This window comes from Scyliorhinus canicula, chromosome 1, assembly GCF_902713615.1.
Source record: "Scyliorhinus canicula chromosome 1, sScyCan1.1, whole genome shotgun sequence".
Lineage (NCBI taxonomy): Eukaryota > Metazoa > Chordata > Chondrichthyes > Carcharhiniformes > Scyliorhinidae > Scyliorhinus > Scyliorhinus canicula.
Genome location: NC_052146.1, coordinates 141,347,001 through 141,372,253, shown reverse-complemented (window position 1 = coordinate 141,372,253; position 25,253 = coordinate 141,347,001). Strand labels below are relative to the sequence as shown.

Below are 25,253 nucleotides of genomic sequence, written 5' to 3'. Positions count from 1 at the left end.
CCGCGCGTGCTGGGCCCGAAGCCTCAGCACCAGCCGCCCGACACCCGCGCGGGGTTCCTCGCCGGTTTTCAAATCGGCCCCGCTTGATGCCAGGGACGGCCCCAAAGGCCGACAATAAATCGGGGGTGGGGGGAGCGAAGAATCGGGGAAACCCTCGAAAGAGCTGCAAATAGTGGCCACCGGCGGGAGCTCCTCTCGATGCGGTCGACCTGCTCGCAAACGGCACCGAAAGTCCAGGAAAGCTGATTTCTATCACCCATCACTGTGTAAACCCATCACTGCCACAGTTGAGATCAGCAACTCCATGCAGATTCGGAGACTATCCTGTTCTGTAGAGTTCACTTACTCATTGATTGGAATCATAGAATAGAATCATAAAATTCCGATGTTCAGTAGGTGGTCATGTGGCCCATCAAGTCTGCGCTGACCCTCTGAATGAGCACTCTACCGTTGCCCACTTCCCTGCCCGACCCCTGCAACATAACCTGCACATCTTTGAACAGTGTGGGGAAGCCAGAGGACCCGGAGGAAACCCATGCAGTCGAGAGGAAAACGCCACACAGTCACCCAAGGTCGGAATCATGAGAAAATGACCCCAACAATTACTTGCTACTTGATGCATCCTTAATTTTAACATGGCATTCCAATTCATCAGAATACCTGACTGATATTGCAGTATTCTGGTGGTCAGGTCTAACAATGTCAAATTTGCCAGAGTATATCTTCTTATGCTTTCAAAGATCTTTTGCAAAACTAATTCAGGATGAAACAGGTGTCTTAGGGTAAATTAACCACTCCCAAATTCAGGCTGCACGCAAAGAGTGTACTTGTTAAAGAAGCAGTGCAGAGATTCAAACATTTCCGGGGTTATTCCCTTTGTCGGACTCCACTTCAGCTGCAAGCATTCCAGTCTCTGCTCCATCATAGCTGCCGTCTCCCCCAGGAAAGGAGGAGAGAGAGAAGAAAATGAGTATAAATGAACATTGCTCATGCAATGGATGATGGGGTGTAGACAAAGAACAAAGCGCAGGTAAGTGAAAACACAAACAACTCACAAGGGGTGGTGGAGCTTATGAGGTTTACCCTTCAGTCATCCAGCTACTCTCAGTTCCCTACATATAGTAAGTAACTGCGTGATCAGTTAGTTGCTGTTTGTGTAACCTTTTCTGTGTGTACTGCAGATTTCAACGGTCACCACTTCAATCTCAAACGGGGTCCTGTCACTGGTAAAGCAGTGACTTGAGATCACCTTTCACTTGCTGGCAAACCTTGAGAGCTTCCTTTATTAGACACTACAGTCCTGAACTAGAGCTAAACAATGAATGCCAGGTGATCATGTGAAATAGTGTAATCCTGTACAACTAAGGTCTGAAAAAGGTAGCACCACTGGAGTTATATTTAGCATAGTACTATGCAGGTCCAGTCCATATATCCATCTAATTTGTAGATTTACAGTAACAATGGAAAGTCTAGGCAGCACGGTGGCACAGTGGTTAGCATTGCTGCCTACGGCGCTGAGGACCCGGGTTCGAATCCCGGCTCTGGGTCACTGTCAGTGAGGAGTTTGCACATTCTCCCCGTGTCTGCGTGGGTTTCACCCCCACAACCCAAAAGATGTGCAGGATAGGTGGATTGGCCACGCTAAATTGCCCCTTAATTGGAAAAAATAATTGGGTACTTTAAATTTATTTTTAAAAAAACAATGGATAGTCTGCAAAATGTTAGATAAGCTGGCATTCACTTTGCCTCCTTGTAATGAGGACAGTCCTTTAGATGACAGGAACAGAGCACCGTGTTTACAAAAATATAAGTTGCAAGCAAGGAAAAAAATACATTTGGCATCATGTTAAGTACAATTCAGCATTACATTCTTGTCTCGCGGTTTAAAAGGTAACATACCTGTTTATATGAAGACAAACAGGCAGAACCACAGAACTTCTTACACTGTCCTTCGGTTTGAAGCATGTGACACTGTGCAGACCCACTGTAACAATAAGCCCCACAGTTATCACAGCAATTCATAGTAAGGTTGTTGGCCATTCGAAACTTGGAGAAACATACATCACTGCAAAGTTGGTGTACAACATTTTGGTAGTTCACTTCATGACGCACCTGAAAAAAGAATAAAATCTTATGATGAACGATACAATACAGTGAAGAATATATTGGTGAATATAGCACTGCAATGCTCACCTATGCAGTTTTGTGCATATTTAACACCTCCAAACAAAGCTCAATCTCCAGAACCAACTTCAATAGGTTAACCAGGTAACATTTTTAGAATTCATTCATGGGATGTGGGCATCTCTGGCTGGGCCTCAATTGCCCTGAGGAAGGTGATGCTGAGTGCCTTCTTGAACTGTTGCAGTCCACGTGATGCAAACATACACATTGTGCTGTTAGGGAGGGAGTTCAAGAAATTTGACCCAGCAACAGCGAAGGAATGATGATTATATTACCAACTCAGGATTTAAAGTGGCTTGGGAGGGAAACTTCCAGGTGGTGGTGTTTCTATATGCCTGCTGTCCATGTCCTTCCAGATGGTAGGTGTGGGTTTAGAAGGTGTTGCCTAAGAAAGCATGGTGAGTTCCTGCCAACTTGAGGCAGAGACAAGATCAGCCACGATCATATTGAATGGCAGAGCTGGTTCAAGGGACAGAATTGCCTAATCCTGCTCTTCATTTTTATGTTCTTGTAAATGGTACACACTGCTGCCAATGTGCTTTAGTGGTGGAGGGAGTGACTGTTTGTGGATGGGTGCCAATCAAGCAGGCTGCTTTGTCCTCAATGGTGTCAAGCTTCTTTGGAGCTGCACTTATCCAGGCAGGTGGAGAGTATTCTATCATACTCCCAACTTGTGCCTTGCAAATTTTGGATAGACTTTGGGGAGTTAAGAGGTGAGTTACTCACTGCAGAATTCCAAACATCTGAACATCTGACCTGCTCTTGCAGCCAGTTTTTATATAGCTAGTCTAGTTCAGTTTCTGGTCAATGGTAACCCACCCAGGGTGTTAACAGGAGGGATTCAGTGATAGCAATTCCTTTGAATGTCATGGGGCGATGGTCTAATTCTCTCTTGTTGGAGATGATCATGGCCTGACACTTGTGTGGCATGAATGTTACATGCCACTTGCTTGCCCAAGCTTGAATATTGAAAGGTCTTGCTGCATTTGGACATGGACTGCCTCATATTTTGAGGAATCACGAATGGTGCTGAACATCATCAGTGAACATCCCCACTCCTGACCTTATGATGGAAGTAAGTTTATTGATGAAGCAGCTGAAGAATGTTGGGCCTAGGACACTGGTGATAAAGTTGCATGTGACGCAAGGGAAGCATCCTGTGCGAGACATAAAACATGTCTGATTGTTCTTCATTATTGAATCTATTTATATCATATCAGGGCAAGCAAAATTAGACCACTAAAAAGTTGAAATTTATATTGAATTAAAAACCAAATTGCCGTGTGATTCGGTTAATATCAATTCCGTTATTTTGCTTCCAATTGTAACCTCATTTCTAAAAGCCTGGACTATTTTTTGAGATGTCCTCACAGATGGTTGAACATTTTTCCAATGTTAGTTATTTACTTGAGTTGTTCTCTATTTGACAACAGAATATTGTTTTTACAATTCAAAGCATACAAGAAACTGGAATATAATTCAGTTTAATTTTGAATTCTTGATCAGAAATTAAATATTGTGGAGAAGGGGCAGCACTGTGGCCTCAGGGCACCGAGATCCCAGATTAGATCCCGGATCTGGGTCACTATCCTTTTGGAGTTTGCACATTCTCCCTGCGCTTGCACGAGTTTCGCCCCCACAACCCAAAAAGATGTGCAGGGTAGGTGGATTGGCCACAATAAATTGTCCCTTAATTGGAAAATAATGAATTGGTTGTTCTAAATTTTAAAAATATATATATTGTGGAAAAAATTGAATAGGAATGGGAGACATATGAATGGATAGACTTACAACAGACACTTTCTGACAAATGCTGCACTTGGTGGTGATGTTATTAGTTGTTGAAGCAGATTTTCTTTTCATCTCGAATAAGCAGTTATGGTTACAGAATTCCTTGTATGGCCCCCGACCATCAATCTGACCCATTACTAGGTCCTTTAGGTTCATGATTTCTCTGGGGGGGGAAAAAATTAAATGACATTTTAAAGAAAATTTGAGCAACTTCTCTAATATAAAAATAAACACATTAACTCAAGCCCAAGATGCTGCTTTACCCAAAATAATTAAAACCAAATATCAGTCGGGTACTTTTCCATCATGCTAGCCTCCGAACCATTTCTTCTACCATATTGTGCAATAATAGGCAGCAGTTTCAGAAATATAGTGAGGCAAAACATAAATACTGCCGTGTCCAAATACAGATGAAATAGTCCACACACTGAGGATATGAAATCATACTGAATGTGATATTCTAGGTGTCTGATTTAAAAGTCGGGTAAAACTTCCATTTGTTGATTTATTTTTCTTCATTATGCAATTTTCCCTCTCTCGTACGCAGGTAGAACATAGAACAGTACAGCACAGAACAGGCCCTTCGGCCCTCAATGTTGTGCCGAGCCATGATCACCCTACTCAAACCCACGTAGCCACCCTATACCCGTAACCCAACAACCCCCCCTTAACCTCACTTTTATTAGGACACTACGGGCAATTTAGCATGGCCAATCCACCTAACCCGCACATCTTTGGACTGTGGGAGGAAACCGGAGCACCCGGAGGAAACCCACGCACACAGGGGGAGGACGTGCAGACTCCACACAGACAGTGACCCAGCCGGGAATCGAACCTGGGACCCTGGAGCTGTGAAGCATTTATGCTAACCACCATGCTACCCTGCTTTCCGTGCTTTCCTGCTACCATGCTTCTCCCTCCTTTGGTTGGAAGGAGAGAACTGTCCATTGTTGCTACCAAAGTTAGGAAAGCAGTTAAATTCAAGGGTGTGTATTAAAAATTCTCTCACAATGACATCATTCAGGTTTGAAAGCAAACTTAAAGATGGATTTAAAAGCCACACCACCATGGGTGGAAATCTAATCTGCCATTGCTGAAGGATTATGCCAAATGAGAGCTGACTATTTATCTTTGCATCTTGGCCTATGGGACACTTCGAACTATATTGGATTGAGTATTGCAACAATTCCTGTAGAGACCGGTAAACTTTAAGAAAAGAATCCTCATCACAAACAATGGAAAGAAAGATTTCGATTTGTAAAACTTATATTGTAGCAAACCCGAAGCCTACTTGTGACATTAATAAAGACTACAAAGAAAGTAAAGATTACAACAATAATCAACATAATTCAAAACATTTTATTATGATCCCAGACCAGACCCAACAGTGACTAGGATACTGGACCGAAGCTACAATATTTTAGTTTATTTCACATTCACTCCCAAGGGACTATCCCAGTGTGACACTGAAAGATTTTAAGTATGTTGGATTCTAAGTATCGGGCAATTTAAGAGCTAAAGGCCTGGGGTACAGCGCATTTGGCTGCAATGGTCATGTTTCTAAAAAGGATTTTCTTTTGCTTCTAGTAAACAGCAGGTGAAATTGACCAGAAGGATGTGGATTGATTGGGTAGGTCTCTGGAGAGTTAATGTGCTTGTGCAGTCTACAGAGATAATGTGTATTTCAGCTTGGGGCGAGGAGGTCATTGTTGGTGGAGCTCAGAAAGGCAGAGGGGCAATAAGTTGCAACAAGTTTTGAGAGAGCAGAGCGGAGTTCTGATCTGCCTGACTCAGAGTACACAATAAGATAGTTAATAAGATAGTTAATAAGATAGTTAAAAAAGATTAACAATGTTTTAAAGCAAAACAGTCTAGACTGAAGACAAGGAAAAGGCTGAAACAGCCTAGTTGATGTAGATATATAAAGACATTCACAGAGTTATAAGTGTTTCCAACCAGAGCCAAATCTGTTTTATAAAGCAAGTAGTACTCGATGCCCTGCTAGTTTTAAGGTGGATTAAGAGCTGTATGTTTATTTCCTTGTTGTTTAATGGGAAATCGCATAGTTATGCTAACGGGTAATTGGTAGCTGTTCTTTTCAGGTATGAAGTTAAAAGCTTAATATTGTATTCATAATAAAGTTCAGTTTTAGAAATACCAAAGCCCTATTTTTTCATGCAATCACACCTGGAGCGAATCATTCTTTCCACATAGTCTTCAAATAAACTAAAATATTGGGGTTTCAGCCCAGTATCCTAGTCACTGTTGGGTCTGGTCTAGGATTGCAATACCAGTCAAATCACAGTCCATTAGCACAGACTGAAAAATCACATTCCTTTGCCAATTTCACCTTGCTGCTAAAGGCACCCAGACCCTGCAATAAAAAAATATATATAACCACTGCATTCAAACACACTAACCCCGGGCTTTTGACCCTTACGTTGCCCAATTCTTAGAATCCAATACTCCAAAAAAGTCTTCCAGTCATCACAATTAATTAAAAGATGAAGAATATTTCAAATAAAAAGGTAACATTTGTTTTAAATAGTTGAAACAATAGAGATGCGCCTCAGTTGTTACAAGCACTCATTACTTTTCGCACAAATGTGCGATCTTGTGGGATTTCAGTTTTTTCAACTTAGACTCCATTTTGTGGTCATTCTCACTTCCCATCCAATTGTTTTGGCTCGTCACATTCACCAACAGCTGTATTCCATCCGATGTCCTGAGATATGGTTACCACTTACGAGGTGTGTATCTACAAACTCTTTCACTCATATAACGACAGTACTGATGGCAAACAATCCCCAGAAAGCACTTTCGCCAATCACTTTAAAAAATCTGGTGGTTCTTGTACCACTCCCAGTAGCAGCAAGTGCAATTGTCCAATCCACAATCCCTCGTTCTTCCCATCTTTCGTGCTATCTTTTTCAACTGTACACCACACAGTAATGTAGTCTCCGCTCTGAGATCTGCTTCAACACCAGGTTTTGTTTGAAGACTGCCAAACAGAAAACTGTTTCATTTGAAAAGAGCCTTGGTGGTTTTCTCCATTCACTAATTCATACTCTTATCAGTTGCCAAACAAAATAAAGATGGACCTCACCACACTGTAATCAGCTTTCTATTTACCCTGTGCTTCTTAGTTGTTCATCCCTTTGGCAACCCTCGGTTCCATGGGTCATTCTTGGGATCAAATGATGTCATAGTCAAGAAACCAATTAAACCAGTTTCAAAATGCTCCCCAGAACATTTTGCGCTTAAATCGACATTGTATAAAAGAAAATACAGGCTGTCACAGCAAATGGGTCACCGCAGTATTACTTGGCAAGTTAACTCTGAAAGGGTTCGACATACAGATTGTCACATGGGTCTGGTGAAGACTTTCATGACAACATTCCCAAGAACCAAGAGTACCTCGGTTTTGAACATTCGGTTTCTGTGGCCATCAGAGTTTGAATTTGATTATAAAATCCATGGGATAACCTAGCACAGAACGTAATCTGACCACGTAAAATTAAATTAATAAAATCCAAGAGGAATGGGGGGGGGACAGCTCAGCATTATTGTGAAGACACCAAAAGGTGTGGAGAGGCAGATCAGCATCACTGTAAAGAGAGTAGGAAGAGTGGGAGGCAGGTCAGCATCACAGCAAAGAGAGTGGGAGGCAGGTCAGCATCACAGCAAAGAGAGTGGGAGGCAGGTTATCATCACTGAAGTGAGAAGGAGAGAAGAAAAATCAAACTGCGACACGATTGGAAAGTTGTGCATTGATTCGTTGGTGAGTATTGCTGCTGCTTCTCCATTCTTAGAAGGGAAGTGTTGACGAGTGGCAGGAAAGAGCGAGAGCAGAGCGGGATTCTCAGTCATTATCAGGGACAAGTCTGTGGGTTCACAGCCGTTGTTCGGGAAGAAATATTGTGTGGCATCCCAGAGAAATAAGTAGGTGATTGGCTGGTGAGTATTTCCTATGAATCCTTTCTAAACAAAGGGCTTAGAGCGGTGTGATGACTGGAAGACTTCAGGAATATTGGATTGTAAGTACTGGGCAATTTAAGGATTAAAACCCTGGGGTGGAGCCAAGGAATAGAGAGAGAGATTTTGAAATGCTTTAGAGAAGCAAGTTTTTGGAGAAATTTTTGGAGAGAGGAATTCAATTCTGATCTGCATGTTGCGGAGTCCATAATTCATCCAAAGCAAGATTGAGCTCTAAGTTTCTTTTCTTGTTGTTTAATAGGAAATTGAGTAGTGTTTTTGTTTTTAAAAATACCAAAGCCCTATTTCTTCCAGGATGCAATCACTCCTGGAGTGAATCATTCTTTGCGCACAGTCTTACAAATAATCTAAAATATTGGGGCTTCAGTCCAATCTCCTAGCCACTCTGGTGGTCTGGGCTGGGATGGTAAAAGCTTGTAGTTGGAAGCAGTAGCGTGCAGGCAATATACAATAGTTACTCAGGAGTTAGAAGCAGTTTTAATTCTTCTAACCTTTCTTGGGTAACTATTCATCCGAGAGTCAGAACCATCCAAAGTCTCCAACTTATATCAGATAATTGAATAGTTCCCAATGCAGGGTAACTATCTGGACAATTGTTATACAGTCCTTGCGTGGGACGTGCGGGGCAATCTCCTTGTGCATTTTCTCAAGTGCATTCAGAAAACACTAATCCACGACAAAATTAATAGTCACATGGACAAATGCAGGTCAATTAAAGAATGCCAGCATATATTTAAGTGAATATCATGTCTAACTAACCTTGAGATTTTTTGAAGAGGTAACAGAAAGAGTTGACACAGGAAATGTGTCATACATGGACTTCCAAAAGGCGTTTGATAAACTGCCACACAACACACATTTGAGCCATGTCAGAGCTCACTGAATAAAAGGGAAGTAGTAACATGATTATGAAATTTGGAAACTTTTTTTAAAATAAATTTATTTAGCGTGGTCTATTCACCTATCTTGTACATATTTGGGTTGTGGGGGGTCAGACCTACAGACACGGGAGAATGTGCAAACTCCACACGGATAGTGACTCAGGGCAAAGATCGAACCCTGGTCCTCAGTGCCTTGAGGCAGCAGTGCTAACCACTGTGCCACCGTGCCACCCTGAAATTTGGAAACATACAGTCGTGGTTAATGTATGTATTTTGGTCTGGAGCAAAGCTCACCGGGCAGTTCCACAGGGATCAGTGTTGGTACCCCTGCTTTACATTATATTTTAATGCATAGATCTTGGTGCATGAGCACAATTTAAAAATTTGCAGGTGATACCAACTTCAGGAGGATAGTGTAGAACTTGAATAAGACATAAGCAAGTTGGTGGAATGGGCAGACAACTAGCAGATGAAGTTCAATGTGTAGAAATGTGAATTGATTAATTTTAGTTGGAAAAACAGAGAGATAATATGAACTAAATGATACAACTGTAATGGGCATGCAGGAGCAGAGGGACCCTGGATTTTTGCTGAAGTCATTGCTGGTGGCAGGCCAAGTTTAGAACGTGGGTAATACATCATATAGTACCCTAGGCTTTTTTCATAGGGGTAAAGAGAGTGCAACAGCAAAGAGACCTAGTTGACCTTGTATTAGTCACTAGTTCAGCTTCAGCTGAAGTACTGCATCAAATTCTGGGCTCTGACTTTAGGAAAATGCGAAGGCATTGAAGAGAGTGCAAAAAAGATTCAGGAGAATGGTTCCAGATATGAGGCACTTCAGTTTTGAAGACAAGTTGGAGACGTTGGAGCTATTTTCCTTTAAGAGAGAGCGGAGATTTGATGGATGTATTCAAAAATCATATGGGGGTTGGACAGAGTAGATAGGGAGAAACTGTTCACGCTCAGCAAAGGGAACAAGCAGGCATAGATTTACAGCACAAGAGACAAAAGAAAACACTTGATTCCACAGCAGGGTTCGGAATGCACTGCCTGAGAGTGTGGTGGATGCTGGTTTCATCGAGGCATGCAAAAGGAATTAAGACAATTTTCTGTATGTGCAGATTACGGGGATAAGATAGGCAAATTGCTCATTCAAGAGCTGGTGCAGACACTACAGCACTTTTGCCCTGCAGCAGTTTTGATTCTGTCAATTTAGTTATCCAGATTCCAGTATAAGGGTTTTGGATAAAATATCACATAAAATTTCCATTGGCAGTCATGAACATACAACATAGGATTCATTCAGATAAAGTTGAGGAGAAAAGTCACTCAAAATGACATGACCAGCTCAGAAGAAAGCCAGAATTTACATGGTTAATGTTACATGTCAAAGGGCGACAGAAATGTATTCTCACAAGACATTTGGAAAGGTTCCATGCAACAGACCACCAAAAATGAAATTGGAATTGGAGGAAACTTTGTGACATGGGAGGGGTGGCACAGTGGTTAGCACTGCTGCCTCGTGGCACTGAGGACTCCGGTTTAACCCATGCCCTGGGTCACTGTCCGTGTGGAATTTGCATTTTCCCCTCTCCCCGAGTATGTGTGGGTCTTACCCCCACAAACCTAAAGATGTGCAGCGTAAGCAGATTGGCCACTCTAAATTGCCCCTTAATTGGAAAAAAATTAATTCAGTACTCTAAATTTATTTTTAAAAAGTTTGTGACATTGGATGCTAGTTGGTTGAGAGTAAGTTAGAGTAAAGATAAAGGACATTCTTCAATTGGCCTTTGACAAATGGTGCTCTCCAGGCCTCAGGTTTGCACTGTATGTGTATGTGTAATATTTCCATATATAACATATATATATGTACATTTCAATTACTTGGATGAGTGAAAAGAGAGCGTTATGTACACATTTTCAGGTGTCACCAAGTTCGGAGAAATATATACTAAGTTGTGTATATGGAGGTAGAAAGTTGAACAGGTCAGATTATGCAAGTGGCCAAAACTGGTAGATAGAATTCACCATAGTAAAGTGTGGGATCATCAGCTTGGAAACAGAAAAAGAAGCAATTGTAATATATCCTGAATGATGAGCGACAATGAGCTGTGGAGAGGGCCCGAGTGTCAATATTTACCCATCACTAAAAACTAGTGCACTGATCCAAAAATAAATCCAACAGGCAGCACGGTAGCATAATGGTTAGCAGAGTTGCTTCACAGCTCCAGGGTCCCAGGTTCGATTTCCGGCTTGGGTCATTGTCTGTGCGGAGTCTGCACGTTCTCCCAGTGTGCGCGTGGGTTTCCTCCGGGTGCTCCGGTTTCCTCCCACAGTCCAAAGATGTGCAGGTTAAGTGGATTGGCCATGCTAAATTGCCCTTAGTGTCCAAAAAGGTTAGGTGGGGTTACTGGGATAAAGGGGATAGGGTGGAGGAATGGGGCTTAAGTAGGGTGCTCTTTCCAAGGGCCGGTGCAGACCCGATGGGCTGAATGGCCTCCTTCTGCATTGTAAATTCTATGAAAGTGATAATGAAATGTAAAGCTTTGTCTCAATCATGTTGGAATAGAAAAGTGAGAAATTGAAACTGTACTTGTAAAGCTTTGGTCAGACCCCATTTGGAGTAGTGTGTTCAAATTTGGGGGGCACATCTTAGGGGCGATACACTGACCATGGAGACCATGAAGTGTAGCCTCACCAGGATTGCAGGATTAAAATGATGAGGAATTATACACACTTGGTTATTTACATTACTGAGTTGAGCAGGTCAAGTCACAATCTTATCGACGGGTTAGACGGGATAAATATGGAGATGCTATTTCTTAGAGTGGTGGATCCAGAACAAGAGGGCTTGATCAGTCCAGAAGGCAAACATCATCAAGCAAAGGCAAGATAGCATCAACCTGGTGCAAGTCATCCAATGGCCATCCTTTTCTTGGGCACATACCCTTCACCCCCAGAATGACAAATTGGAATATCAGACTTGAATAAAGATATTTCAGAAGTGGGACGCAGAAGCACACAAATATTTAGTTGAATAAAGCAAACCCAGAATAGTTGTGTGTCTTGGTTGTAGGACAACAAGGCAAAGTGCAGTTTTCAGTGCAACTTTAGAATAGGTTCCAGGAAATACTTCCTCATATAAATGGTAACCAAACCAGAGGAACAGGTGATCAGCAGCAAGAACAAACAAGAAGGGTGGAGTTGAGTCCAGGCCACTGGCTTCACTCAAGTAGTGAGTACACAAAACATCAAAGTAAAGGACCAATCAAATGAACTAAAAGGCCATCTGAATGACACTGGTGTTCACATTTCTCTCTCCCTCTTTCCCCCCTCCCCACCACCAATCGCATCTTACAACATGGTCAAATTAAATGCAACGGCTCTGAAATCAAGAGAAACATGTACAACAAACCTTTGCCACAGTTAAAGAAAGATTCAAATTTATGGAGCACCTGTGACGGCCTCAGAACATCCTAAATCGCTTTACAGCCTACTAAATACATTTGAAGCTCACATTGTAAAGTAGGAAACAGGGCAGCCTATTTGCACAGAGCAAGCTCTCATTAATATCAATGAGATATATCCTGCATTAGTGATGTTAGTTTAGGGATAAATACTGGTTAAGACTGAGGGGAGAGCTCCCCTACTCTTCAAAATGGTGACTTGGCATATTTTACATCCATCGGAGATGGTTGGTGAAGCCTTATTTTTATGTCACATCCATGTGGCTGCATCTCCAACAGTGCAGCATCTCTCAGCACACTACATTGTATTGTAACACTGAATTTTGTGCTCAGGTCTCTAGAGCGGGACTTCAACCCAGGGCCTACTGACTCATAAGAGTGCTATCAATAAACTTTTTCTAACATGCCAATTCTTTTTGCTGCTGTCTAATTGTTCACTATGATAGAAACAATCGAACTGTTCAAAATGGAGACCACACTGAATGAAACAGAAAACTTAAAGATGAGCTTACAAAAGCAGACACATGAATGTAATTCCACGAATTATTCACTGATCATAAAAAAGAAACGGTTTGGGGTTGAATCAATTTATACCTTTCTTTTCACTGGAATGTTTCCAGTTTTCGTTTTGGACTCAAGGGCACATGGCCCTTATATAATCAAAACATCGTGTGTTATGATCCCTGATGGTGCACATACTGGACAGGATGATCCCAGAATGGAACCGTGACCCAAAGTACGGTAACCTTTACTTTTTATAAAACATGGAGGAACAGAGTCACAGGACCGCAAATTATTAAACATGAAAAAATGGATGATACAATGCTCCTTTACTCCCTGCTTGTCTTTAACAATTACACACAGATTTTAAGATTAACACGGATTACGAAGTACACCTTAAGCTAAAATGGTCCCATTGTCTCACAAAGTTCCCTTTAAGCACACAAGATAATTGTGGTAAGGGACACTCTCCTCTCTGAACCCAAGTGAATGGCTGTGGATTACTCCTCAAAATCACCCCCAGATGATTCTTATACCATGAACCATATTATTTCACTAAACTCCAGCTTCCACAGGAGTGCTTTCAAAAAAGTCACACTTACAAATCTCCTTTTAAATCATACTTTCCCTCCACTGCTCCCATCAAACTTTCAGGTTTTCACCTCTCCCTTCAGGTTTCCTTTGTCTCAAAGGGTTTTACTCAAACTTCACGGTCCAGACACCGATTTCCACAATTATTTCAAATAATGTCTCCCAAACTGTGGCAATTTCTCACAAACCTAAACACGACTGCAGATATCATTCTGGCCTCTCACAATCCAATGCCTTTTCAACTGTCTGTGACTTTACTGAACAGTAAGCTGTCTGGTTCCCAGTTTCCTCTATTCTATTCACTTCAGACTTCTTGGAAACTTCTCTTCATTTCTCAATTATTCTCAACTAGCTGGTCTTCAGATTTCCGGCATCTGTTTTCTTAACCATTACTCCACAGTATGGCTTTTCTTCTGGCAAGGCTGTGAGAGATGCTCCCTCTTTAGACTTCTAAAACCAATTGCTTCGAGCAGAGTTGAGAGAGCTGCCTTCTCTCTCATTACCTATCTCAAGCTGCAATCAAATTAGCTCAACAAAAACTTAAAAGCTGCTCTACCTTACACAGCCCCCGTTGCTAAACAACCACTGCTGGTTTATTTACTCATCATGCCCTCTCTAAGCACAATAGAATCACATTTGGAATTGAAACCAAACCCCATATATACAAACACCTTTGTCCAGCACTTCCAGGCACAGAAACATTAAATTAAACACACTTAAAACTATAACTAATTTTAGGGGCAGCACGTGGCAGTGGTTAGCACTGAGGACCCGAGTTAGAATCCCAACCCTGGGTTATTGTCCATGTGGAGATTACACATTGTCCCTGTGCCTGTGTTGGTTTCACCTCCACAACCCAAAGATGTGTAGGTGAGGTTGATTGCCCCTTAATTGGGAAAAAATTGGGTACTCTAAATTTAAAAAAAAACTAATTTCTACGGTTTACCAATACAAATAAAAAATCTCATAAAACTACCTTTATTTTCGCAACAAATGTGATGAGAAAAACCTTTTAACACAGCAAGTGGTTCAGGAGGTTCAGGTGTGGAATGCGCTGAGTGGAAATGCGTTGGAGGCAGGTTCAATCGAGGAATTCAAGAAGGATTTTAATGATTATTTGAATAGAAACAATGTGAAAAGGTATGAGGAAAAGACACGAGAAGACACTAAGTCATATTGTTCATTTGAAGAGTTGGCGCAGGCTCGATGGGAAGAATGGCCTCATTTGCACTGTAACAGCTCTTGCGATTGTGATAATGTTTGCACTATAATGTTACATTTTTCTTAAAACATAGTAAAGCCCACATCATGTAAATAAACAACAATCATCGAAACTCCACAGTGCAGGATCCTCCAGCAGAGCACCCCTAACGGAGGCCCACTCCCCCATCCCTGACCAGCAATCTCACCCAACCCACATATCCCTGGACACCAAGGAGAAATTCAGCATCGCCAATCCACCTAACCTGCACATCTTTGGACTGTGGAAGGAAACCGGAGCACCCAGAGGAAACCCATGCTGACACGGGGAGAATGTAAAACTCCACACAAACAGACACCAAGGTCGGAATTGAACCCGGGTCTCTGATGCTGCAATACAGCAGTGCTAACCACTGTGCCATCTTTTCCTGTTTTCTCTGAACATGAATGAAACCTCTTGAGCAGCCAACAACAAACAAGTCAATGCTTATTGAGGCTTCTGGCAAGATATTCTCAAGACTGGTAAGCAAGTAACCCGGGAGAAAAGTAAAGTTACTCTGAAGCGCCCCTGAGATGTCTTCTCTAATGACAATGATTTTGACTGGTCAACTAATGAAGAATCAGTCGATAACAATTCAATTATTTCAGTAGATCTGCCACAAGTGGCTATTGGATGTTGAAAATGCAGAAAGATTGAATAACTGAACAAATATTGAATAACAAATGCATATCATGTAAATGAGGCAGTGCTAACATTAGAATGCAAGTAAAGAATAATAGTAATTTTTCATGAACAATTTTCAACTGTAAAAAGAAATCAATATACTTCCCCTTGAAAGTTAAAGCGTAACTTGTTATGGACATTAAACCTAATGGTAGGGCAGCACGGTGGCGCAGTGGTAGCACTGCAGTCTCACGGCACCGAGGTCCCAGGTTCGATCCCGGCTCTGGGTCACTGTCGGTGTGGAGTTTGCACATTCTCCTCGTGTTTACGTGGGTTTCGCCCCCACAACCCAAAGATGTGCAGGGTAGGTGGATTGGCCACGCAAAATTGCCCCTTAATTGGAAAAAATGAATTGGGTACACTAAATTTATAAATAAATAAATAAATAATACCTAATGGTGCCATGAACGGACTACTTCTAATAATTTTCCACCTTGCTCATTGGTCTTACGTACAAAGGTATTTCCTTAGTGCAGAAATAAGTCCTTATTTCCAAATGCATAGCAAATTAAAATATTATGGATGCTTCAACATAATTAGAATAAATAATCTAATTGAGCAGTTCACATGTAACTGAACAAAAAGGGACACTTTGAATCTGCTCTGGTGTATGATCCACATAAAAGAACTGTTACTTCCTATGATTAGCTGTGATTTAATGGATTGGGTTTAACCGGGAATGCTGTACTCACCAATATCAGCACCAGCTACTGACCAAGTAGAAAGCATCGCTTCTAATTTTCCCAGGCTAAACTGTAGCTTGCGTGCTCACCTCAGAGTATACTGTTAAAATAAATACTATTAAATCAAAGGTAGGTCATACTTGTTGCAGAGATGGCAGGATTTTTTCGGAGGAGGGGCTGGTCTTGGTGCAGATGCTGAGAGTCCAGTAAGGCAAAGGGTGGAACAGAAGAGCTGGGTTGAGCCTTTCCTCTGATAGGCAGTTTGTCCCTTCTTTAGAATCTTCTTGCATCCTGAACAAGTGACCCGTACACTCATAGGAGTTGAAGCTGGCTGCCCACTGCCACCTGCAGGTGACTTTGCTGAGCCAAGAGTATTTGGCGTATTTGGTTGCACCAACTGTGACACTGCAATACAATAAGACAATGTCTGAAAATAAGGCAAACACACTGGAACAAACTTGAAATTGCAATGAGCTTGTGCCTATTTTGTGTTATTTTCATTAAGCATATAAACACTCCTTTTTCGATTTTTCTCCCCTTGCTCCGCACACTAAGTGCAGCCTTCATTGATGATTCTCCAAGTAGGAGTCTTATATTCTAACCCCTGGAATGAGCGACAGAAACGCTCGTCATAAAACAAATGGCAACAAAACAGAAAATAGTGGACAATCTGAGCAGGTCTGACAGCATCTGTGAAGAGAGAAGGGAGCTCACGTTTCAAGTTTGGATGACTCTTTGCAGAAGAGTTTGCCAATCTTTGCAGCTATTGGGAAAGGTACTGCCGCTAGCAAAATAATTACGAACAATAACTTCAAAATAACAACATCAGGTCAACTGCTCTAAAAGTGCATGATTCACAATGGTTTAAAATTTTATGTTTATTTATATTGTAAAGTTATGCTATCAAATATTTGTTTTTAAAAAAAAAAAGAGGAAAATGTAGAAATCTTCCAGGAAGCACAGGATTCAGCAGGTTTACATAGTAAAACAGCCAGGACTTGGGTTTGTTGTCAGCCAGGAATAGCATGAGCTCTACAACAGCTCAAGAAGAAAAACAGCCTGCTCCTGATCAACATCTAGTGACCCCAGTTGGAACTGCATATCTGTAGGTAAGAAATGGGCTTAGCTGAATTTGGAAGGTCCCATAGCTTAAACGCCTGCTGACCAACACTGCCAAAATTGGCAGGCCAACCGACACCTATGGAACCACACTCCAGCCAGGAGGTGGAAATCAGCAAAGAAAAAAGATTGCTAAATATTTGGCAGATATTTCTTTATGAATACAATTTCCTCTGTTGATGCAATAATTTATTTTAAAGGGGTTAGTGTAGAATTAAGTATTAATAAGTAGGGGGCGGCACGGTGGAGCATGGTTAGCACTGCTGCTCACAGCGCTGGGGACCCGGGTTCGATCCCGGCCCCAGGTCACTATCCATGTGGAGTTTGCACATTCTCCCCGTGACTGTGTGGGTCTCACCCCACAACCCAAAGATCTGCAGGGTGGGTGGATTGGCCATGCTATATTGCCCCTTAATTGGAAAAAACAAATTGGGTACTCTAAATTTGTAAAAAATATTAATGAGTCATGTTCTTCACAGTAGCACGCTCAAAATTTGAATTTAATAAATTCAATTAAAGATCTCAATATTTGCTAACAGACCAAATTAAACAATTACATCCACAGTAATGCTCTAATTTACTTGCACATTATTTCATTTGCAATATATTCAATAGCACTTGCAGTAACTGATGCAATAAAATCATTTTTGCTCTACTGTACAAGTGTGAAGAATGATATATTTTATAAAATAATTGAGTCAGCAGAATGGAGCAGGCCTAACTCATTATATTACTGAGTCAGGAGACGCATGTTTCAAGTAGGCTTACATTAACAATGCAATGAAGTTACTGTGAAAATCCCCGAGTCGTCTGTCCGGGTACATAGAGAGAGAATTCAGAATGCCGAATTCACCTATCAAGCACGTCTTTTGGGACTTGTGGGAGGAAACCGGAGCACCTGGAGGAAACACACGCAACACGGCGAGAATGTGCAGACTTCACAGACAGTGACCCAAGCTGGGAATTGAACCTGGGAACCTGGTGCTGTGAAGCAACAGTGCTAACCACTGTGCTACCAAATAGCAATCGCGGGAATAGCACGAGTATGGACATGAGTAAATGAGAATGAGATCCAATTCCAGTGTCAGCCTAACTCTTAGGTAATGATTAAAAATGAGCTTCAAGACAATCATGTAGCCAGCCGTCGCACAGGGAAACTTAAATGCAAGGCAATAAATACAAACAACAGTTACCAAAATTCCCTTTCAAATGAGGAATTAATTTCAGAATGTTTGTTTTATTGACCTTTCTGCTTGGTTCTGATGTTCTAGTTTTATAATTATATCGCAACTTGCAGTGGAAGTACATAATACATTCATTGCTGGAATTTTACTGGAAATGACTGGATACAACAGAATCCAGAAGCAAAATAACGTGGATGCTGAAAATCTGAAACAGAAAATGTTGGAAATACTATTCAGATCTGGCAGCATCTGTGGGGAAGAGAAATAGTTAACATTTCAGGTCAATGACCTTTCCTCAGATCTGTAAATGTTTGAGTTGTAATAGGTTTTAAGCAAGTGAAAAGAGGAGGTTGGGAAAAGGAACAGAAGGGAAGGTCTGTAATTGGGTACAAGGTAGGAGAGATTAAATGGAAAAAGATTCCATGGTGCTAGTCCAATGAAAATGGGAAGGCAACAAAATACATGTCGAGAGGAGACGTGAATGGCAGAAGGGGAGAAACAATAGAGTAAACCAAAAAACAGCAAAGAAATGGGAAACGAAATAGGAGCAGAGGAAAAGGTGTTGACCTGCCAAGTTAACTCAGTTGCTCTCGCCAAAGATGCTTCCAGACCTGAATATTTCTGCCATTTTCTGTTTATACTGCGCAATCCAGTTATTGTGATTAATTTGAACTGTAAACTTCTCAGCCTTTCCGCTTTGATATGCTGCTCAGATTGCTCTTATCCCAAATCTGGCTTTGTAAAGGAGGCACTGATCAGTTTTTACCAGTAATTTTAGCAGCTGAACAGGGTTATGCCAGAATGCTGGGATACGGCAAAGAGAGTAAATGGTATAAACCACACGCATTAATAGGGCTCTCATTCTGAACCATGTATTTGAGAGACGCTCTGCTGTTGAAGAGTCTAATTCCCGATATTTAAACGGCAAGCCAATGATGAGCAACAACACTTCAACTATAAATTAGATTAGCAAGGCTAAAACTGAGGCAACTATCGAATGAAATTACTAAACTGCTCAGTGCAACAGAACAGCAGTGACAATTATAAATGACCCCTATAAAAGTAGCAGAAAGATTTTGATCATACAATATTATGAACCGAGACCAGAGGCCCCAAGAGTGGCTAGGATACTGGACCAAAACCCCAATATTTTAGTTTATTTCAAAGACTATGCGGAAAGAATGATTCACTCCAGGAGTGCTTACATGAAGAAATAGGACTTGGGTGTTTAAAACAAACTTCATTTTGAATACATATTAAACTTTCTAACTTCACACCCAAAAAGAACAGCTTACAATTACGCCTTAAACACTACTACTCAATTTACCTTTGAACAACAAGAAACATACTGCTCTCAATCGATCTTAAAAATCAGCATGGCAAGTAATAATTGCACCACAGAACAGATTTGGACTCCTGTTAGTACCCCTTCAGACTCTGGCTGAACATCTTCAAAAAGCTGGTTCACTGCTCTGCTTTACATATTACTCTTTTATAACTATCTTACTGTGAGACAGTTGTGGACTCTGCGTCAAGCAGATCGGAATTCAACTCCTCTCTCCAAAGCCTTCTCCAAAAACTGCCTCTCTAAAACTTTTCAAAATGTCTCTCTCTATTCCTTGGCTCAACCCAGTGATTACCTCATCTCTTCAAGCTGAAACCCAAATGATCTCTGCAGGTTGAAAAACACATCAACTCCCCAGGGACTTTCCCAGTCAAGCCACAGTCCATTAGTCTAGACTCAAAAACACATTCCTTTGTCAATGTCATCTTCTGGCTGCTAAAACATGACCAGTGCAGTCAAACACACTCTACCCCCAGGCTTTTAACCCTTAAATTGCCCAATACTTATAATCCAATATTCCAAAAGCCTTCCCAGTCGTCACAATAAGCAAACGGTCACTATAAACAGTTAACAACAAATCCGAACATTTTAAATGGAAGATGTTTAGTGGTACGGAATCTTTTGTGAGCCTTTCAGACATTCCAGTATAAATACATCTCCACTAATCCTAACCTGTTTGGAATGAAGGCAGTTTAAGTTAGCAATTCATCATTCACAATTTGATACATGGAATACTGGCCCTTTTAATGAAAATGTAAGCACAACAAACCATTTGAATCTTAAATCTTGAGGCAAAGTTCTATTTATGTACAGCAGCACTGGATCAGGGGAGTGCAGCTGATGAAAATGTGTTCCAATCATTCAGCCTTGTGATATTTAAAAATTAATTCTCCCTTGTGACTCTTCATTCCTGGCCTCATTCCCAAGGCTGGTGTTTTATGAAGAATTTTTAAGGTCGGAAGGGAACAGGAATGCTCGAAAACTAGCTGTGTGTGTCAAACAGTTCCTCAGAATTTTCAACAAGAGCGCCTTTTAGCATTTTCACCATTGTTCAGATTACTATCCTGTGCAATGCAGCATCATTCAGGTTGATGGTATTCGATCGCACAATTAATTTTTAAAATTGTGTTTTGTTAATGCAGAGCTTTTTTGCCACACCTTTAAGACACCTCCTTCCATAGAGAAAGTCATTGATCACCAAATCAACAACAGTATTGTACAATGCTTACCAAGGGGACTGCCACTCACTGAGAACACGGCGCTGATTCGGATATCAGACTCCTGAGGCTTGGAATGTTGGCCATATGCCTGAAATAAAAAATATACTTTTGCTTTCACAGTTGCAGAAAAGAATCAGCCTTGGACTTTGCTGATGCTTGCACTTCTTAAATTTCTGAAAAGTTAAGCTTAAGATGTGATAACTTCATTGGAGTTACTTTAGTTCACCAACATACCACTGATGAACAAGAAAAATGTTTTTGAAAAATTACGCTGAGTTGACAACATTCTGGTCTCTGGATCCAACCTAGGTTCTGAGCACACAATCTGTGCGGTACTAATGTGCCATCCTTCAAAAAAGATGTTAAATTGATGGAAAAACAGAATGCTGCAGTTACTGAAAATCCAAAACAAAAACAAAGTGCTAGAAACGTTCAGCAGACAGGCAGCATCCATGGAGAGAGAAACCAAGCCAATGATTACCTCTCATCAAAACTCTGGTCTGATGAAAGGTCATACATCTGGAACAATGGCTCTGTTTGTTTCTAACATTTTCAGTTAATGGTAAATTAATGCCCTGCCCAAGTGTTCAGGTAACTCTTGAGGTCTCATGGGCACTATTTGGAAAAAGTGCATATTTTACCCATGTCCTGGCCAATACATTTGGTCTTCCAAAGCAAATTATTAATTCTCATTGGTGTGGGCAGGAATATACTAAAAGCTAAATTTTGGTCAAAACTTCACTTCAAAATACTTTGCTGTGAGATATTTCTGAAAAACATTATAAGGTACATAAATGCAAGTCTTTATTTTAATTGTAGCAATTCATAATACCTTATATGTGGCAGCCCTGTCACTGGAGAACCATGGCAGGGACTGAGAATGATAAAGAGACACTTATCACATTACATCGATTTCCGAGTGGATTAAAAATTCTGCCTGTCACAACACTACACTATATAAACCAATCTGGTGACGGTTTAATTAACTTTTATTTAAATGGGAAAGCAAGATTTACATTTATCTAATAGATTACATTATGCTTGTATTCCTCATTTCACTGGTTTCAAGTTTTAATATTTGTGTGATTACAATCAAACTTAACTATACCTGTAAAAAATCGGGCTCATCCTTAATTCTTGCACCGTCTTGTGGTGCCAAGGCTTTCTCATATCCTTCATCCAAAGGTTCATCTTTTATTTTCATACCTGGCATAAAACTGGAGTTGGGAGTGCTTTTAAGAGCTTCAGTATGTCGGTGTGAATTTAAGCTCTTTTCCTAGGGAAAAAAAAACACTTTTCTGTGAAGATTCTTCAAAACATATTGAACTTTTAACTCACCAGCATTTCAGAGCTCAATCTCGATCCACAGCTGGAAAATTGAATGTCAAACTTTTTTTTAAACAATTTTACCCAATTTGGTTTTATATTTGCATCTTCAGAGCAGAAAATGCCAGCACTAACTCATTAGGTAAAAATTTTCCTTTATTCATCAGGCTGGAGAAGGTAAGTTCCCCATCCGTGGGTTGGAAGAAGGCTTTCACAGGACATGGAAGCTGTTTGCCAACTTGTTTCAAAACCTGTTCATCGCCAGCAACAATAAAGTCGGTGGGCGGTGGAATAAGGAAGAGAAAGGAAGGTTGGGGGGGGGGGGGGGGGGGGGGGGGAGGGGGGGACAAATGCACCCAAAAAAAAACCATGACAGACAGAAGAGAAATAACCACAAGAGACATGTTGCTAGAAAATTCATTGAATCACAATGTATGTAAAGTATTGTATGTACATGTTTCGGTCATGTCTGACCATGTAAAGTTTGCAATGAAATTCAAAAAACCGTAATAAAAATATTTTTTAAAAATAAATTTTCCTTTGCTGGCTAGCTATGATCTTTTGTCAAGATGGATTTTCTTTTAATATTTTGTGTTATTCTGTAAAGAAGGCTGTGTGTGTGTGGGTGTGGGGGCTAAGTGGGGAAAGTTTCAAGACAGCTTGGTTGGGAGAGTTGAGATGGGTAACGGTGCTACATGCATGCATTTTTAATAAGAGGCTATGGTGAAGTGGATCTTTAAGTAAATAGGCTAGGTTTAGAAATTTACATTCAGATATAGACAGGAATTTGGCTTCTAGGCACTTAAATTTCAACATGGAATAAGGAGGTTTAACAACTTATAATGGTTTCACAAGTAAACAATGAGGGGTCATTTGACACAAATGGGGAGGTAATAAAAAGAAAAAAAATTTCTAGATTTTTGGAAAAGCTGAGTTCAAAGAGGTACTGAGGACAATGGAATCGAAGATTAAAGCAAACAAGGGTATTTAAGGAGATGTTGAGTTGAATAGTGTTGGCTGTGTGGGGAAGACATCTTGGGAATAGCTCTGTGCTGAGAGAAGGTACAAAATCTGAAGTAGCAATCCAGAAACCAGAAAAGTCTGTTTTCAGAAAGCAGGCTTTGTTCTGAATTCTCTTGCATTTCCACAAGAGTGGAATAGAAAAAAAATGGGATATGGTCTGTAAGACGAGTTTCCCTCTATGATTTGGCTTCCAGAGCAAATGTCATATGCTGTGGTCATAACGCTTGAAAAATTCTCATCGGGTTAACAAAATATTAGACAAATATGATCCTTTGTGAGGTTTGCAAGTAATATATCTAAAACTACCAATTAATGCAACATTACATTCCCATAATATGCTTGACTTATGAATAGTTTATGTTAATGATCCAGTTAGGGAGGCTTTATTTAAAATATCAATCTGAATCTGCTTTAAAGTTCAATAAAATGTTTTTTTATTAAATTTTTAATAATTTTTATTGAACAATTTTGACTTTACACAACAACATCAAACCATACTAAAATACCAACGATAACAGCAATAACAACAATCATAAACCTTCGCCCCTCCTTAATGAACAACGCAACATATTAACAACAACTTAAGTTAACCCAGTGTTAAATTACATAACCGCAGCGGAAAAAAAATATAGAAACTATAGTTAGGAACACCCCCCCCCCCCCCCCCCCCCCCGGGGGCCCGGGTTGCTGCTGACCAAGGTACCTATCTTTGAGCCAGGAAGTCCAAAAAAGGCTGCCACCGTTTATAGAACCCTTGTACTGATCCTCTCAGGGCAAATTTAACCCTTTCCAACTTTATAAATCCAGCCATGTCATTGACCCAGGTCTCCACACTTGGGGGCCTCGCATCCTTCCACTGTAGCAAGATCGTCCGCCAGGCTACTAGGGACGCAAAGGCCGGGACACCGGCCTCTTTCGCCTCCTGCACTCCCGGCTCCGCCGCAACTCCAAAAATCGCGAGTCCCCACCCTGGTTTGACCCTGGATCCAACCACCCTCGACACCGTCCCCGCCACCCCCTTCCAGAATTCTTCGAGTGACGGACATGCCCAGAACATGTGCATGATTCGCTGGACTCCCCGAACACCTGGTGCACCTGTCCTCACCCCCAAAGAACCTACTCACCCTAGTCCCGGACATGTGGGCCCGGTGCAGCACCTTAAATTGGATGAGACTAAGCCTCGCACATGAAGAGGAAGAGTTGACTCTCTCCAAGGCATCCGCCCAAGTCCCGTCCTCTATCTGCTCCCCAAGTTCCCCCTCCCATTTAGCCTTCAGCTCCTCCACTGACGACTCCTCCACCTCCTGCATTACCGTATAAATGTCAGACACCTTCCCCTCTACGACCCACACCCCCGATAGCACTCTGTCCATCGTCCCCCGCGAGGGCAGCAAAGGGAATCCCTCTACCTGTCGCCTAGCAAACGCCTTTACCTGCAAGTATCTGAACATGGGGGCAGCAGGGTAGCATGGTGGTTAGCATAAATGCTTCACAGCTCCAGGGTCCCAGGTTCGATTCCCGGCTGGGTCACTGTCTGTGTGGAGTCTGCACGTCCTCCCCCTGTGTGCGTGGGTTTCCTCCGGGTGCTCCGGTTTCCTCCCACAGTCCAAAGATGTGCGGGTTAGGTGGATTGGCCATGCTAAATTGCCCGTAGTGTCCTAATAAAAGTAAGGTTAAGGGGGGGGTTGTTGGGTTACGGGTATAGGGTGGATACGTGGGTTTGAGTAGGGTGATCATGGCTCGGCACAACATTGAGGGCCGAAGGGCCTGTTCTGTGCTGTACTGTTCTATGTTCTATGTTTCCGTGGGGAAGCCCAAATTTATCTTCTAGTTCCCCCAGGCCCGCAAACCTCCCGCCATTAAACAGGTCCCTCAGTTTACTGATGCCCACCCTTTGCCACCCCCTAAATCCCCCATCCTTGTTCCCCGGGATGAACCGATGATTGCCACCCAGTGGAGCCTCCATCGAGCCCCCTGTTTCCCCCCTATGCCGTCTCCACTGTCCCCAGATTCTTAGG

At 41.5% G+C, this 25,253-nt stretch overlaps 1 protein-coding gene across 5 annotated transcripts in view; it reads right to left on the bottom strand.

The window, feature by feature from the left end:
• LOC119968075 (zinc finger MYM-type protein 4-like) overlaps positions 1–25,253 on the bottom strand; it is a 385,591-nt gene that overhangs the window by 78,469 nt on the left and 281,869 nt on the right. For all 5 annotated transcript variants that reach the window (XM_038801168.1, XM_038801166.1, XM_038801167.1 and 2 more), the window contains 5 exons: positions 21,995–22,162; positions 20,896–20,974; positions 16,159–16,423; positions 3,976–4,138; positions 1,900–2,112 (listed from right to left, as the gene is read on the bottom strand). In XM_038801168.1, coding sequence (XP_038657096.1) covers positions 1,900–2,112; positions 3,976–4,138; positions 16,159–16,423; positions 20,896–20,974; positions 21,995–22,162 — 888 coding nt within the window. The remainder of the gene's footprint in view (positions 1–1,899; positions 2,113–3,975; positions 4,139–16,158; positions 16,424–20,895; positions 20,975–21,994; positions 22,163–25,253) is intronic.